At 47.0% G+C, this 17,242-nt stretch overlaps 1 protein-coding gene across 2 annotated transcripts in view; it reads left to right on the top strand.

Annotated features, from left to right (window-relative positions):
- The first annotated feature begins 1,148 nt into the window (after positions 1-1,148).
- Positions 1,149-17,242, top strand: part of TUFM (Tu translation elongation factor, mitochondrial) — a 41,410-nt gene continuing 25,316 nt past the window's right edge. Inside the window, exons 1-7 of one of the 2 annotated variants that reach the window (XM_089655771.1) lie at positions 1,149-1,262; positions 4,380-4,417; positions 10,167-10,329; positions 12,222-12,388; positions 12,474-12,578; positions 14,822-14,986; positions 16,530-16,662. In XM_089655771.1, coding sequence (XP_089511897.1) covers positions 1,223-1,262; positions 4,380-4,417; positions 10,167-10,329; positions 12,222-12,388; positions 12,474-12,578; positions 14,822-14,986; positions 16,530-16,662 — 811 coding nt within the window. In that variant the 5' untranslated portion in view covers positions 1,149-1,222. The remainder of the gene's footprint in view (positions 1,263-4,379; positions 4,418-10,166; positions 10,330-12,221; positions 12,389-12,473; positions 12,579-14,821; positions 14,987-16,529; positions 16,663-17,242) is intronic. The other variant, XM_089655772.1, reaches the window with a different exon arrangement.

Below are 17,242 nucleotides of genomic sequence, written 5' to 3'. Positions count from 1 at the left end.
GTTCTCCTGGGTGGGATGCGGACAGAGAACATTTTGGGTGGAACAGAGACATGAGACGTCCTCCTTTGGTGGGATGGAGACAGAGAACATCCTCCTGGGTGCAACAGAGACATGGGACTTCCTTCTGGGTGAGATGGAGACAGAGTTCCCCTGGAAGGATCAGAGACATGGGACTTCCACCTTGGTGGGATGGAGTCAATGTCTTTTTGGGTGGAACAGAGACACGTGATGTTCTGGGTGGGATGGAGACATGGGACTTCCACCTTGGTGGGATGGAGTCAGAATGTCCTCTTGGGTGGAACAGAGACATGGGACTTTCACCTGGGTGGGATGCAGACAGAGAACATTCTCTTGTGTGGAAGAGAGATGTGGGACTTCTTTTTGGGTGAGATGGAGACAGTCCTCCTGGAAGGAACAGAGACAGGGGACTTCCTTCTTGGTGGGATGGAGACACGTGCTGTTCTCCTGCGTGAGATGGAGACAAAATGTCCTCTCGGGTGGCACGAAGACATGCGACTCTCTCCTAGGTGGGATGGAGACACACCAAGGGACACCTGGAGAAGCTACAGAACAAGTCATAGAAAGATGTTACTTTTGAGTCCCCTTGTGATGTCACCTATTGCTAATGGGGAATATAATATGTTATATAACAGGTGTCTGCACCGCACTGAGCCCGAGGGGTGAGCTCCCAGACACGTCACCACGCTGTGCTGGACCTATATAGTCTCCAATGTGGACATACAGAGGGAATCCATGGTCCAAATACTGGAAACTTTCTACTGCCGCCTTCTCCTTCTGGAAATGCTAGTTTCCTGGCTCTCAGGCTGACCCTCTGACTTTCTGAATCAATGGAGCAAGTATGAGGATCAGGAGAGTTGGAAAAAAAAGTCAGAACTTCAAAACTATGTCTACTACAGGTCTGTGACTCAGAATTGAAGCCAGAGGATCAGCATGGCTGCCAGGCACACCGCATGCTCAGCACAGACAGACTCCATCCTTCTTTTGATTAACAATGTGTTCACCTTTCATCTATGGTTGTGTCTGGAGGACAGGAGGGTCCCGGCGGTAGCAAGTGTATGGCAGTGGGCGGAGCTCCAGGAAGGGGGCGGGACGGTCAGTTCTCCACTGACACGAGCCCCTCAGCCCCCATCTTGCCAGTGGCAATCCGGAGACGTCGCTTTGTATTTCCTGTCCCGCGACGTCACTTCCGTACTCCAGCAAGATGGCGGGACGCGTGGTGCTGTCTGCATGCCGTGCTGCCGGTGAGAGGAGGCCGGAGAGGGACGGGGGGGAGGATGTGGATGTTGGGGGCCTCCAGGCTGGGAGTATTCGTGAGAAGGGGTGGCGGCCCGGCGGGGCTCCCTGTAACAGTGAAGGTCATATATGGGGGAAGGTCACTTCAAGAACCTGATAGAGACACTGACCCTGTGACCTTTCACCTCGCTGTCATGTGTGAACCCTAGAAACCACAACTACATCCCCACCCTAATAGTGCACCCTCCTGTACCCTCCTACCTCCTGTACCCCCCCGACCATCCCCCTCCTACCTCCTGTACCCCCCTATACCCTCCTACCTCCTGTACCCCCCAAGGACCATCCCCTCCTACCTCCTGTACCCCCCTATACCCTCCTGTACCCCCTAGACCACCCCCTCCTACCTCCTGTACCCCCCGACCATCCCCCTCCTACCTCCTGTACCCCCCTATACCCTCCTGTACCCCCTAGACCACCCCCTCCTACCTCCTGTACCCCCCCAGGACCATCCCCTCCTACCTCCTGTACCCTCCTACCTCCTGTACCCCCTCGACCATCCCCCTCCTACCTCCTGTACCCCCCTCTATACCCTCCTACCTCCCTAGACCATCCTTCCTCCTGTACCACCCTAGACCATCCCCGTCCTACCTCCTGTACCCCCCCCCCCTGTACCGTCCTACCTCCTGTACCCTCCTCGACCATCCCCCTCCTACCTCCTGTACCGTCCTACCTCCTGTACCCCCTCGACCATCCCCCTCCTACCTCCTGTACCCCCCATACCCTCCTACCCCCTTAGACCATCCTTTCTCCTGTACCCCCCTAGACCATTCTCCTACTACCTCCTGTTCCCTCCTACCTCCTGTAGCCCCCTCGACCATCCGCCTCCTACCTCCTGTACCCCCCTATACCCTCCTTTCTATCCCCCCTCCCCATATTCTACCTACCTCCTCCATCCTTTACCTGCCTGTACCCTCCCCCTCCATACCCTTCTTTACCCCCTTATACCATCCTACCTCCTGTACTTTTACTCTCCCCATCCTCCATTGCATACCTATGTCCTCAGTATCTTAAGTCCTAAACCTCCCTGTATTCAGTCATGTACCCCCCATACCCCTCATACTCTCTTCATCCTCCATCATGTACCCCCTATACCTTTCCTGTCCTTTGTCCTCTAACCTCCTATGCCTTCCCTGTCTTCCATCTTGTATCCTCCCCACCCTCTGTCCTGTACCCACCCCTGTTGGCGCTATATAAATCCTGTATAATAATTGCCCCCCCCCCCCCCCTGCATTTCTGTTGGATAACGCACCACTTCACCTAGAAAATTGTTGCAATTGCAAATGTTTCAGCATTCTCATGTTTATTTCTTTGGTTTGTATTGTATGACACAAAAAAGTGGAGGAACAAAAAGCCAAATCTGACACCTTCCACGCAAAAAATGGACCGGACAAAATTATTGGCACCCTCATTTTAATATTGGTAGCACACCCCTTGGAAAAAAAAAACTAAAATCAATTGCTTCCTGTAACCATCAATGAGTTTCTTCCATCTCTCTACTGGAATTTCTTCTTCCACCAACTGCTCCAGGTCTCTCAGACTGGAAGGGTTCCTTTCCCCAACTGCTGGTCTGAGATCTCTCCACAGGAGCTCTATGGGATGGAGATCTGGACTCATTGCTGGCCAATTCATTCCTCTGCAGCGCTTTGTCTGAAACCATTTCTGGGGGCTTTTTGGATGTGTTCTTTGGGTCATTGTCCTGCTGGAAGACCCATGACCTCTGATGGAGACACAGCTTTCTTACACTGGGCCCTACATTGCCCCTCAGAATTCTTTGGTAGTCTTCAGATTTCATAATGCCATGCACACGGTCAAGACATCCAGTGCCTGAAGCAGAAAAGCAACCCCAAAACATCAGTGAACCTCCATCATGTGTGACTGTAGGGACTGGATTCTTTTCTTCTAAGGCCTCATTGCTTTTTCTTAAACCAGTAGAATGATGGGCTTTACCAAAAAGCTGCATTTTGTTTCGTCTGTCCACAGCACATTCTCCCAAAAGGATTTTGGCTTCCTCAGGTAAGTTTTGGCAAATTCCAATCTGGATTTTTTATGTTCCTGTGTCAGCAGTGGGGTCCTCCTGGGCCTCCTACCATAGCGTCCCTTTTCATTCAGATGGTGATGTATAGTGCGAGCTTACACAGTTGTTCCCTGTGCCTGAAGGTCAGCTTGAATTTGTCTGGAAGGTGATTGAGGTTCTTTAGCCATCAATTTAAACAATCCTTTGTTGCAATCTTTGATCAATTTTTCTCTTCGTCCACGTCCAGCTACAGTGCCATGGGCTGTAAACGTTTTGACAATGTTGCGCACAGTGGACACAGGAGCATTAGGATCTCTGGAGATGGACTTGTAACCCTGATATTGTCCATGCTTTTCCACAATTTTTGTTCTCAAATCCTCAGACAATTTTTGCTGCTCTTTCTCTTCTCCATGCGGCACACAGACACCCAACAGACTGATTCAATTTTTCACCATATTACATGGTTGCCGGTGTGATTTCTATATTGTCAGCACCTGTTAATTGATACAGGGAGTTTAATGACAAATCACAGACTAGAAATGCAATTATTTCTTACAATTTTGAGAAGGTGCCATTTTGTCTGGTCTATTTTTGCGTTTACGTGGAATGTGTCAGATTTGGCTTTTTGTTTCTCCACTTTTTTGCGTCACCAATACAAACCAAAGAAATAAACATGAGAATGCCAAAACATTTGCAATTGAAACAATTTTCTGGGCGAAATGGTGCATTACCTGATAGAAATGCGGGGGTGCCAATATTTTTGGCCATGACTGTACCAGCAACGCTGCCACTTTCAGGGTGCTTTATAGCGGCTGTCCTGCTGTGTGCCGGGATTTCTTCTGCCAGGTGCTGTCACTGCTCTGTCCTGATGTATCGGCTGGCGGGTGAAATCCCGGCACACAGCAGGACAGCTGCTATCCAACACCCTGAAAATGTCCAATGGCAGCTATTCCGATGGAAGAATGGAACACGATTAGGTCACAAGCATCACATGACTTTGTTTATAATCATGTCTGCTAATAAAGCTGTGTTTTTTTTTTCTGTATTGCAGTGCTGAGCAGGGTCCCGGCTCACAGCTTGCGCATTGCAGTAAGTACTTTATGTATTGTCTCTTTTCTGAAAGACTAAAAGCAATGCAAAAATGTCACCAGGACCAGTTTAACTGTTTGCTTTGGATCGGAGCGTCTGAAGGCAGGATTGTCTTGTCTGCTGTGGTGGGGGAGGAACACCAGTGTGTTCATTTAACTACTTGCCTACCAGTGCAATTTGTACGCTTTTTGCTAGAAATGACTGTAAACCTCCAAAAAAGTATTTATTTTCTGGAAGCAAAGACCCTGGAGAATAATGTGATGGTGGTTGCAATTTTTTATGTTGCGTGGGATTTGTGCAGCAATTTTAACGCATTTTTCTTTTAGGAAAAAGTACCCTAAAATAAATTTTAGTACAACCATAACAATACCCATTATTTTATTTTTTTGTAAAATATAAAAGACGTCGAGTAACAAGTCTTAAAATTGCACGCCCCAGGAATCACAAATTACTATGGTACCTGATATTTTAAATAGGCAATGCTTTAAAAGCCTTTATTATTATTTTATTTCAGGTACTTATATAGCGCCGTCAATTTACACAGCACTTTACATATATATATTGTACATTCACATCAATCCCTAACCCTCAAACTCCAGGCAGGAAGTGCCCGGTTGGGATTTGAACCAACGACCCTAGTGCTGCCAGGCGGAAGTGCTAACCATTTAGCCGCTGTGCTGCCTGTACAGGTTGTCAGATTAGTTATCCGTGAATTATGGCTCTAGAATTATATTTCTCACTCCGATGTTCGTGATCATAGCTCATGTGTGGTGCAATTGATTTTTACATACACCTGTGCACCCTGTTCTGCCCTTTTCATATGAGGTGTGTACAGGGGTGCCTTTAAAAAAATTTTTTAAAATTATTTTATATAATTTGTTACACTTTTGTATTTATTTTATTTTTTAACTTTGTTGCTATCACAAGTGGGCTAACAAGTCCCCTATGTGATGGCATGGGCAGGTGATAGGCACTCTTTATGTAGACATTGGTAGTCTTTTAGACCCCCCGCGTCCCCCCTGTTCTCCAGTGCAGCCACTCAAAAACAGATTTGGTTGCAGACGGTTGTGACCATAGAAGTGACATAAAACACATCACTTCCAGGGTCATTAGTCACAGAAGGGATCAGGTAATAGATGTTCCCTAAGTTTCTCCTGCTCTTGCTGGGGAAGCTGTTTCTGTGCCACTGGGAGTGGGGCTGGTGGGGGGGTGCACTTTGATCACCCCATAATAGTGATACAGAGCCTTTCACCAGCTCTTACAGTAGTAATCTCTTTTGTGTCATTTTACCTACAGGTAAGCTTATAATAAAGCTTAATTATTTATTTCAGGTACTTATATAGTGCCGTCAATGTACACAGCGCTTTACATATATATTGTACATTCACATCAGTCCCTAACCCTCAAGGGGCATACAATCTAAGGTTCCTAACCCTCAAGGGGCGTACAATCTAAGGTCCCTAACCCTCAAGGGGCGTACAATCTAAGGTCCCTAACCCTCAAGGGGCATACAATCTAAGGTTCCTAACCCTCAAGGGGCGTACAATCTAAGGTCCCTAACCCTCAAGGGGCGTACAATCTAAGGTCCCTAACCCTCAAGGGGCATACAATCTAAGGTTCCTAACCCTCAAGGGGCGTACAATCTAAGGTCCCTAACCCTCAAGGGGCGTACAATCTAAGGTCCCTAACCCTCAAGGGGCGTACAATCTAAGGTCCCTAACCCTCAAGGGGCGTACAATCTAAGGTCCCTAACCCTCAAGGGGTGTACAATCTAAGGTCCCTAACTTACATTCATACATACACATACTAGGGCCAGTATAGACAGGAGCCAATTCACCTACCAGCATGTCTTTGGAGTGTGGCAGGAAACCGGAGTACCTGGAGGAAACCCACGCAGGCACAGGGAGAACATGCAAACTCCAGGCAGGTGGTGCCGTTGTTGGGATTTGAACCAACGACCCGAATACTGCCAGGCGGAAGTGCTAATCATTTAGCCACTGTGCTAAATCTAAAGAATCGGTATCCCCTAAGAACTGCAATTGTATCAACCCTAGACGCCAAAGTACCACTTTCTCCCCGAAAGGTCAAACAAAAAAAGTCTCTCACAGCGTCTTTAAACAAGTAACCCCTAAAGTGATGAATAAATCCTTCTTTGTTCGATTCTTTCTGTGCACGATAATTAATCCTTTCTCCACTTGTTACCCTCAAAAAAGATAAAACGCACATAGTGTATTAGCCTCGATATGCGCAAAATTTTAACTCCGAATCGCACAAAATTTCGTGAAAAATGTGCTCCAGACTCCACCAAGTGTCCTCGTCTATGTATCTGCTTTACTTACTCTTACTCTCTAATTACTTGAATATTGCCTCATAATGCAGTCCACCAATAAGATTCTCCCAGGAAGTCAACATTTCTTCGTCTTTCCTCTCCAAGGTGATGGACCCTCCGAATAGATCAAAATATAGTATGATATCTTGACTTCTCCATAAGGTGCTCTTGTGCTCCCTTTACACATCCATATTACCACCAGTGAAAAGTGAATCCACAGACCATGCGCCTTACCGTACCAGACTGGGTTATCCGTATGGAATACTACCGGCTCCTCCTGGCCACTATTGCTCCCAATGCCACATAGCCATCAGGCTACACCATTTCACCAATACTGAGTAGCGATGATTTAGCCAATAACATATAGACCTCATCCAAGACGGCCACTCCGCAACTTCCGGTCTATGTCTGACGTCACTTCCTAACACACTGCGTTTTACTTTTTTTGAGGGTAACAAGTGGAGAAAGAATCAAACAAAGAAGGATTTATTCATCATTTTGGGGGTTACTTGTAACCAATTCAATACCGGGCAATTTTACACCTTCCTGCCCAGGCCTTTTCAGGTTTCAGCGCTCTCACACTTTGAATGACAATTGCGCGGTCATACAACATTGTACCCAAACTAAAATTTTATCCTTTTCTTCACACAACTAGAGCTTTCTTTTGGTGGTATTTATTCACCGTCGGTGTTTTTATTTTTTGCTAAATTAACAAGAAAAGACCGAAAATTTTGAAAAAAAAACCCAAGTTTTTCTTTGTTTCTGTCAAAGTTTGCAAAAAAATAATTGTTCTTCATAAATTTAGGCCGAGATGTATTCTGCTACATGTCTTTGAAAATAACCCAAATTAGGATGTATTTTTTAGTTTGTAGGAAAGTTATAGAGTTCACAAACTATGGTATAGATCTGAATATTGATCAATCCTGAAGTACTGACAGCCAATCTAATTTCTTGAGGTCCAAGAATGTCAGAACAGTACAGATATCCCCCAAATGACGGGACAGATATCCCCCAAATGACGGGACAGATATCCCCCAAATGACGGGACAGATATCCCCCAAATGACGGGACAGATATCCCCCAAATGACGGGACAGATATCCCCCAAATGACGGGACAGATATCCCCCAAAGGACGGGACAGATATCCCCCAAATGTCAGGACGGTACAGATATCCCCCAAATGTCGGGACAGATATCCCCCAAATGTCAGGACGGGACAGATATCCCCCAAATGTCAGGACGGTACAGATATCCCCCAAATGTCGGGACAGATATCCCTGAAATGTCGGGACAGATATCCCCCAAATGTCAGGACGGTACAGATATCCCCCAAATGTCAAGACGGTACAGATATCCCCCAAATGTCAGGACAGATATCCCCCAAATGTCAGGACGGTACAGATATCCCCCAAATGACCCCTTTTTGCAAAGTAGACAGTCCGATGTACTTCATAAGAGGCATGGCGAGTTGTTTGAAGTTGTATTTGTTTTGTCATTTTTTGGAAAATGAAAAAATAAAAAACATTATTTTCTATTTTTTTTTTACATACTGTCACCAGTGCAGTACAGCATCATCATATAACTGGCATGGCGGTGATCAGGGACACTGACTGGTGACGTGAAAAAAAAAATATATATTTTTTTTTAAATTTGTTTTATTATTTTACATTTTTTATTAAATTTTTTTTCTTTTTTTTTTTATATTTTACTATGTCCAAATTAGTACAATGTTACCATAGTAACATTGTACTACTTTGGGGAAGTGATCAGTATTTTTTTTTTTAAACACAATTTGCTTATAGCAAAGAATTACTTTGCTATAAGCAAGCATTTACCTGAATGACATCAATTCATTCAGGGCTTTTTTTTTTTTTTTTTTGCTTAGCTGTGATTTTGGCCACAACTAATCACATGACGTGCATGTGATTAGCTGTGACCATTCACAGCTAGACACTAGTATACAATGGATGGCATGAATGAAGCCATCCATTGTATACAACTGTCATGTGACCTGCTGTGATTGGTCACAGCAGGTCACATGGTACCGGCAACTGGGCCGATACTCAGATCTGTCATCGGCCGTGTCCGAGGTACACGGCCGGTGACAGATCGCGCCTCTGCACGGCTCTGCAAGCGTGCGAACTGCGCATGTGCGGGAGTACGCCAAATGGCAGCCTCCCGGAAAGCTAGTACATTTTTCCGGACGCCATATGGCTATTGGCCGGGTGTGAAATGGTTAAAGAAAAAAAGAGACTTTTTTTTGTATAATAAAGCTTACCTGTAGGTAAAATTAGTATCTCCTAAATGTGCATCGTTTAGGATATATTCCAGCGAGCAGCAGTTGGTGATGTCACCGACGCATTTGTTCTGAAAGAACAGCATACTAGTGCCATTCCTCTAGAGCTCTGTGCTGTGCCCGGGGCTCCCGTGTGCATGTGCGGGAGTGACGTCATCACGTCTCGGCCAATCAAACGGCCGGAGCTCGCAAACCTGGAAGAAGAAGATGGGTAAAGATGGAGTTCCTGTTAGCGGTGACAGTGCATCGCTGGATGGACCCTTTCTAAAGGTAAATCCAACAGTAACCAGAAACCAGTTCTCAAATCTCATTTGCTGCACTCAAAATAAGGAATCCAGCACTTGCTGAGGTGCTGTCCTTGGTAGATTGGGGCATCTTGATACTAGCAGAAAAGAACAAAACGGCACACTCTCCTCGTGCATTACCATGATATATTTATTATAAAAATACAAATGCATACTCACAAGCCAAAAAAGTCATATAAACAGAGACAAGGAGGCAAAGGCTGCCAGTCGTGGACAGCAGAGGTCCTGGGGTACAGTGCTACCGTGTTGACCCTTTACCCGAGAACCTATGCTGTCCACGACTGGCAGCCTTTGCCTCCTTGTCTCTGTTTATATGACTTTTTTGGCTTGTGAGTATGCATTTGTATTTTTATAATTTCATATTATTACAGTAATGCACGAGGAGAGTGCGCCCTGTTTTGTTCTGTCCTTTCTAAAGGTAAGTCTGACATACTAGTATGCATTGCCAAATCATGGCTTAAATCTGCAGGGGGGGATTTTTTTTTTTAATCGCACAAAAAATAAAAAGACAGGCGATCAAATACCACCGAAAGAAAGCTGTATTTGTGAGGAGAAAAATAGGACATAAATTTCATTTGGGTGCAGCGTTTCATAACTGTGCAATTGTCAATTAAAGTAACACAAAAAATGGCCCGGTCAGGAGGGGGGGGGGGGGGGTAAATCTTCTGGAGGGCAAGTGGTTGACATTTGTTTTACCCTCAGGCACAGAGAGGTAAAAATAATTGGTGGGGGGGGGGGGTGTAGTAATAAACATTTCTATCCCTCTTAACATATGCTGTAAGTATAGTGAGTGTCATTTTTTTCTTCGCCACTCTTAGCAGACATGGCCCAGCCCTGCAGCCCGCTTCTGCCCCCTGCTGTACAGGAATTATGCCACAGAGGCCAAAAAGACCTACACACGGGAGAAGCCACACGTCAATGTGGGCACCATCGGGCACGTAGACCACGGCAAGACCACACTCACTGCTGCTATTACCAAAAGTAAGTGCTGATGATCTGGCTGATTTGACCTAACATTGGGCTGTGTGTATGAAACCGAAAGGATAACTGTTGGCTGCCCTGAGCAATCATTGTCCTCCAGCAGAGGAGCATTTGGGCAGTTTGATTGAACACTGGCACACATGAAAGCTTGAACTGTCATATTGTCACCTAGAGGCTGAAAAGTGATACTAAAACTTATAAAACTGATGTAATACACTTACCTGCTTTTCCACAATCATCCCGAGAATGTAAGCAGACCCGAGCATGCGCAGCTCCGTTTACATTTCCAGCATAGTGACATTTTTTCCGGGATGAATGACTCCCCCCCCCCCCCCCCCCCCCCACCAATGGAAGCGATGCCATCCCACTCCGGCAAATCAAGCCGGCCAATGACCATAACCTAGAAGATGCCGGCGAGGGATCCTTTAGTACCACTTTAACTAAAGCTGTCCATACACTCTGCAATCTGATTGTTCAATCTCCTTTAGCGTTACCAAAAATTATGATATATGAGGATGTGCCTAATAAGGCAGTACATATTAAATCAGGCAGATCCTTACACTACATCAGGGTTTTCTAACTGCAGGCCGGATGTGGCCCTTTGCTTGCCTTTATCTGGCCCTTGGGATGCTAATCCTTCCACTGACACCAAAGAAGAAGCCCTATTCCTCCCAGTGATACCAACAAGGGGGCACTATTCCTCCCAGTGATACCAACAAGGGGGCACTATTCCTCCCACTGACACCAATGATGGGGCACTATTCCTCCCAGTGATACCAATGATGGGGCACTATTCCTCCCACTGACACCAATGATGGGGCACTATTCCTCCCAGTGATACCAATGATGGGGCACTATTCCTTCCACTGACACCAATGATGGGGCACTATTCCTCCCACTGACACCAATGATGGGGCACTATTCCTCCCACTGATACCAATGATGGGGCACTATTCCTCCCACTGACACCAATGATGGGGCACTATTCCTCCCACTGATACCAATGATGGGGCACTATTCCTCCCACTGATACCAATGATGGGGCACTATTCCTCCCAGTGATACCAACAAGGGGGCACTATTCCACCACTGATACCAACGATGGGGCACTATTCCTTCTACCGATACCAATGATGGGGCACTATTCCTCCCACTGATACCAATGATGGGGCACTATTCCTCCCACTGATACCAATGATGGGGCACTATTCCTCCCACTGACACCAATGATGGGGCACTATTCCTCCCACTGATACCAATGATGGGGCACTATTCCTCCCACTGACATCAATGATGGGGCACTATTCCTCCCACTGACAGCAATGATGGGGCACTATTCCTCCCACTGATACCAATGATGGGGCACTATTCCTCCCGCTGATACCAATGATGTGGCACTATTCCTCCCACTGATACCAATGATGGGGCACTATTCCTCCCACTGATACCAATGATGGGGCACTATTCCTCCCACTGATACCAATGATGGGACACTATTCCTCCCGCTGATACCAATGATGGGGCACTATTCCTCCCACTGACACCAATGATGGGGCACTATTCCTCCCACTGATACCAATGATGGGGCACTATTCCTCCTAGCCAGTGTTCAGGTCACCCATATGCATTACAATCTTTTTACAATCAACTGTAGTGTTACCAAAACTATGTAATATGAGGACAAATCTAACCTAACCAATCAATTTGTATCCAGACAGACCCTTGCACTACATAGTTGTTGTTATCTCTTAAGGGATGGCGGCCTGTGCTTTCACTGTTGGGTGTATGTATGTATGTGTATGTGTGTATATGTATATATATATATCTATTTATCTATCTATCATATCTTTACTTTGTTCCTGTACTTTGCTGACCTTCCTGTTTAATTGCAGTTCTGGCTGAGGCAGGCGGCGCCAAGTTTAAAAAATACGAAGAAATTGACAACGCGCCAGAAGAGAAGGCTCGCGGCATCACCATTAACGCTTCACACGTGGAGTACACCACAGCCAACCGCCACTATGCGCACACAGACTGTCCAGGACACGCCGACTATGTCAAGGTAAGTTCCTTGTGTTCATCTCACTTTCATTTGACGTGGGTATCTTCTGTTGGTAATATGCTAATGATCGACCACCTTTGTGCAGAATATGATTACCGGGACATCCCAGATGGACGGCTGTATCCTGGTGGTGGCGGCCACGGACGGACAGATGCCACAGACGCGGGAGCACTTGTTGCTGGCTAAACAGGTAAGTCCTTCTGTTGTCTAACCGTCATTTACATATGTTCACCAGCAGGCGGCCCTGTATTTTGGAAGTGGCTGACCCAGGAACGGAGGAGTGAAGAGCACTTCAGTGGAAGCAAGGGGTTCTCGGGGACGGGGGGGGAGCGTTTCCATGGTAACACTGATACTTCAGAGGAGGATTGTAACCGTAGTAACATGGGAATCTTAGAGGGAGGAATACTTCTAAAGTAACCTCAGGAGGGAGGAGGAGGAGGAATGCTATCATGGTAACACTGGTATCCCAGGGGGAGGAGCACTTCCATGGTAATATTGGGATATCAGAGGGAGGAGCACTTCCATGGTTACACAGGAATCTTGGAGAGAGCAGTGCTTCCATAGTAACATGGAATCTCAGAGGGAGGAATGCTACAATGGTAACGATATCTTGGAGGGAGGCACAATACCATGGTAACACCAGGATCTCAGTGGAGCGCTACCATGGTAACAGGATCTCAGAGGGAGGGGCACTGCCATAAGAGGATCTCAGAGGGAGGGGCACTGCCATAAGAGGATCTCAGAGGGAGGGACTGTAGTATAGCAACACTAGGAGGGGCTCTACCATGGTAACAGGATCTCAGAGGAAAGAGGACTATCATGGCAACGGGATCTCAGTGGGAAGAGAGATACCATAGTAACAGGATCTCAGAGGAAGGGGCACTACCATAAGAGGATCTCAGAGGGTGGGACTGTACAAGCAACACTGGGAGGAGCTCTACCATGGTAACAGGATCTCAGCGGGAGGAGAGCTACCATGGTAACAGGATCTCAGAGGGAGGGGCACTAACATGATAAGAGGATCTCAGAGGGAGGGGCTGTAGTATAACAACACTGGGAGGAGCTTTACCATGGTAACAGGATCTCAGGAAGGGTCTGTACTATAGCAACATTGAGAGGAGCTCTACCATGGTAACAGAACAGGATCTCAGAGGAAGGAGGACTATCATGGCAATGGGATCTCAGAGGGAGGGGCTGTAGTATAGCAACACTGGGAGGATCTCTACCATGGTAACAGGATCTCCAGAGAAAGGAGGACTATCATGGCAACAGGATCTCTGAGGGAGGAGTGCTACTATGGTAATACTGGGATCTCAGACGTAGGGGCGCTTCCACTGTAAGAGGATCTTAGAGGGAGGTGGTGTACTATAGGAACACTGGGAGTAGCGCTACCATGGTAACAGGATCTCAGAGGGAGGAGTGCTACCGTGGTAACAGGATCTCAGAGGGAGGAGTGCTACCGTGGTAACAGGATCTCAGAGGGAGGAGTGCTACCGTGGTAACAGGATCTCAGAGGGAGGAGTGCTACCGTGGTAACAGGATCTCAGAGGGAGGAGTACTACCGTGGTAACAGGATCTCAGAGGGAGTATCGCTACCATAGTAACAGGATCTCAGAGGGAGGAGTACTACTGTGGTAACAGGATCTCCGAGGGAGGAGCGCTATCATGGTAACACTGGGATCTCGGGAGAAGCGCTACCATGGTAACACAGGACTATTAGAAGCATTTTAGGGGATTACTGGTTAAATTGTTACGCCTTTTAGAGGAAGCCTGTGCTTGTTGAAAAATGCCATTGGCTACTCCCTCCTGAAAATTCCAGTGTTACCTCTGGCCTCAGTGCATGTAGTAATGACCTGGAACAAGCTTGCAGATCGGGAGTTGTGATGTCACCAGCTGCCTGCTTACTCCAGGGCTGTGAAGAGGCAGAACACAGGCAATAGGAGCACTCGTACCACCCCTGAGCACAGGTGTATTTTACCTGGAAGTCAATCATTTATCTTCCTTGTTTTTGGGTTGTAGCACACCTATGTCCATTCAGTGTTTTACATTGGAAGTCACCGAGGCTAAGTTCACCCAGGCTCTCTGTAGTACTTAGAGAGGGAGGTTGCACAAAGCTATAACAAGAGACTGGCCTACCCGGGTAAAGGTCTGCACTGTTTTGTAGAATTCTTGGAGCATTACCAATTCTTGGATTGGTTTTACCTATAACCTGAAGTTGGCTCCCACTCCCACCCCCTGCTTCAATAGAAGACAGCCCCTTTCCAGAGAAACTGTGGAAACCCTGCTGATTTAGGCAGAAGTGTATTTGAACCTCTCTGTCGGGTTGCCTGTCCGGCTATTGCTATTCTATATCAGTCATAATCAGATCTGTAGTTCTACATATCGGTATGTCAGTAATGTAGACTGTTCAGTAATCTCTCCTTCTCTCCACAGATCGGGGTGGAGCACATCGTGGTGTACATTAACAAAGCGGACTCCATCGATGACCCGGAGATGCTGGATCTGGTTGAGCTGGAGATCCGAGAGTTGCTGACAGAATTCGGATACGATGGAGAGAACACGCCTGTGATCATCGGCTCTGCGCTGTGCGCTCTGGAGGTAGATACTAAAGAAGGGCCCATTTTTTTTCTCAAAGGCAACCATTGGTTAGACTTACACAGGGAATCTGAATATTTAGTCTCAAAGTACACCTATCTTATGAAATATTCAGGCTGCCACCACTGATCCTTTGAAAATACTTGTTGCCTGGCTGTTCTGCAGATTAGGAAAGTAGGAGAAAAGTTGGGAGTCCCTCTCTTTGTATACCTGTTCTGATGGGGGGGGGGACTATTCAAGAGAAGCTCAGCAGGCAAGCAGCCAGCCAGGCAACTATTTTTTTCCTGCAAGCTCGATCAGGTGTCCCCTTTGAAGGATTTATCCTCCCTTTTTGGTCGGGGGGTGGACAGCTGTAACATTTTGGATTTCCCTCTCTCTCTTTCCCAGCTCAGGGTCACCATAACAATACAATAAAATCTTGTGGAAGGTCTACACTTCTCCACCCAATATGATGTAGTAAAGGGGTTGGGCCCAACCACTCACTGAACTTAAAGTGATACTAAAGTTTTGTTTGTTGTTTAAAAAAAAAAAAATAATTAAAAAATGTCTATACATACCTGCTCTGTGCAGTGGATTTGCACAGAGCAGCCCGGATCCTCCTCTTATTGGATTCCCCCACCACTGCTTCTGGCCCCTCCCTCCTGTCGGGTGCACCCCCTTTCAAACAGCTTGTTATGGGGTGTGGTGCATCATAACAGGGGACACCCAGGCAAGCACGCTCCTGAGCCACTGCTCTGTGTGTCCATTCACACACAGAGCTGTGACTCGGCCCCTGCCCCTCCCTCTCCTGATTGGCTCACTGGCTGCGATTGACAGCAGCTACAGCCAGTCAGGTGTGAGAGGCCCTGGGGAACCAAGGCTTTTGTGGACATCTCTGGATCGGGTTGGGGCTCAGGTAAGTGTTGGGAGGGCTGCTAACACACAGAAGGTTTTTTACCTTCATGCATACAATGCTTGAAGGTAAAAAACCTTGAGCCTTTACAACCACTTTCAAGCGGAGCACCACCCAAAAGGGGAATTTCCGCTTTAAGTCTTTGTCCCCCACTCCCCATTAAGGATTGGCACCTTTGGGGAGCGGGTCCCTGAGTTGGACTGCGATTGGCTAAGGCGATCGGAAGCATAAGTTGTCGTCCCCCCCCCCCCCCCCCCCTTTCCCGTAGTCTTTTTGGACAGGTCCCCAGAAGACTACAAGGCCATTCACAAAGCGCAGCGCTACTCGCACATGCTCAGTGGGCACCCGGCTGTGCAGCCACAAGCTGTCACAGCCGGGTGCCCACACTGAAGATGCCGGCGCTGGGGAGAGAAGACGGCTGGTAAAACCAGCCGTGGTGAGGACACCACTGGACCCAGGGACAGGTAAGTGGCTGTATTTTAAAAGTCAGCAGCTACAGTCTTTGTAGCTGCTGACATTTATTTTTCAGCTGGAACTTTGCTTTAATATCTTCTACAATGATTGCTGAATTGTGACTGGTTACTATGGGCATTACAACCACGTTGTTTTCTGTTTGGATTTTTAAAAAAGAGCCTGTTTGTGCTTATTTCACAGAACAGGAATCCAGAGCTTGGGCTGAACTCTGTTATGAAGCTCCTGGATGCCGTGGACAGTTACATTCCTATCCCTGTACGAGACTTGGATAAACCCTTCCTGTTGCCGGTGGAGACTGTCTATTCCATCCCAGGTATATCGCCTCCTCCGCCAGGAGCTGTTGTGCAAATAGAATTTCAGATTAGTCATTCCTTGTGTTTAGGGTATAGAGAACCACGTCAGTCTCTGACCTCTTAAGGAACATAATCTGACTCCTTCTCTGCAGTCTTACCCGTATAATAAATAGTTCATTTATATAGCTCTGACATATGCTGCAGGGCTGTACAGAGAACACTGAGCCGCTCGCATCAATGTCTGCACCAAAGGAGCTTACGCTCTAATGGCTGGAACATTTGGACTTTGTGTGATGGCTGCTGAATTCCATCACTCTGTAATGAAGCTTAAAACACACCCGTGCTTTTTCCTGTTCTTCACAAGTATTGGGCCGCCGCCTTTCCACGCACATGACCTTTACTGGCATCCCAGTCTTAGTCCGTAGGGTTCAATATTGCGTTGGCCCCGCCCTTTGCAGCTATATGCGGTTGAGGTCAGGACTCTGTGCAGGCCAGTTAAGTTTCTCCCCCCAAACTGGCTCCTCCGTGTCTTTATGGACCTTGCTTTGTGAACTGGTGGGCAGTCATGTTGGAACAGGAAGGGGCCATCTCCAAACTCTT

This window comes from Staurois parvus, unplaced genomic scaffold (assembly GCF_062004578.1).
Source record: "Staurois parvus isolate SC_StPar_1 unplaced genomic scaffold, SC_StPar_1.0 ptg000867l, whole genome shotgun sequence".
Taxonomy (NCBI): domain Eukaryota; kingdom Metazoa; phylum Chordata; class Amphibia; order Anura; family Ranidae; genus Staurois; species Staurois parvus.
The sequence above is the reverse complement of the archived record's forward strand: the minus strand, read 5'-3'. Positions and strand labels throughout refer to the sequence as shown.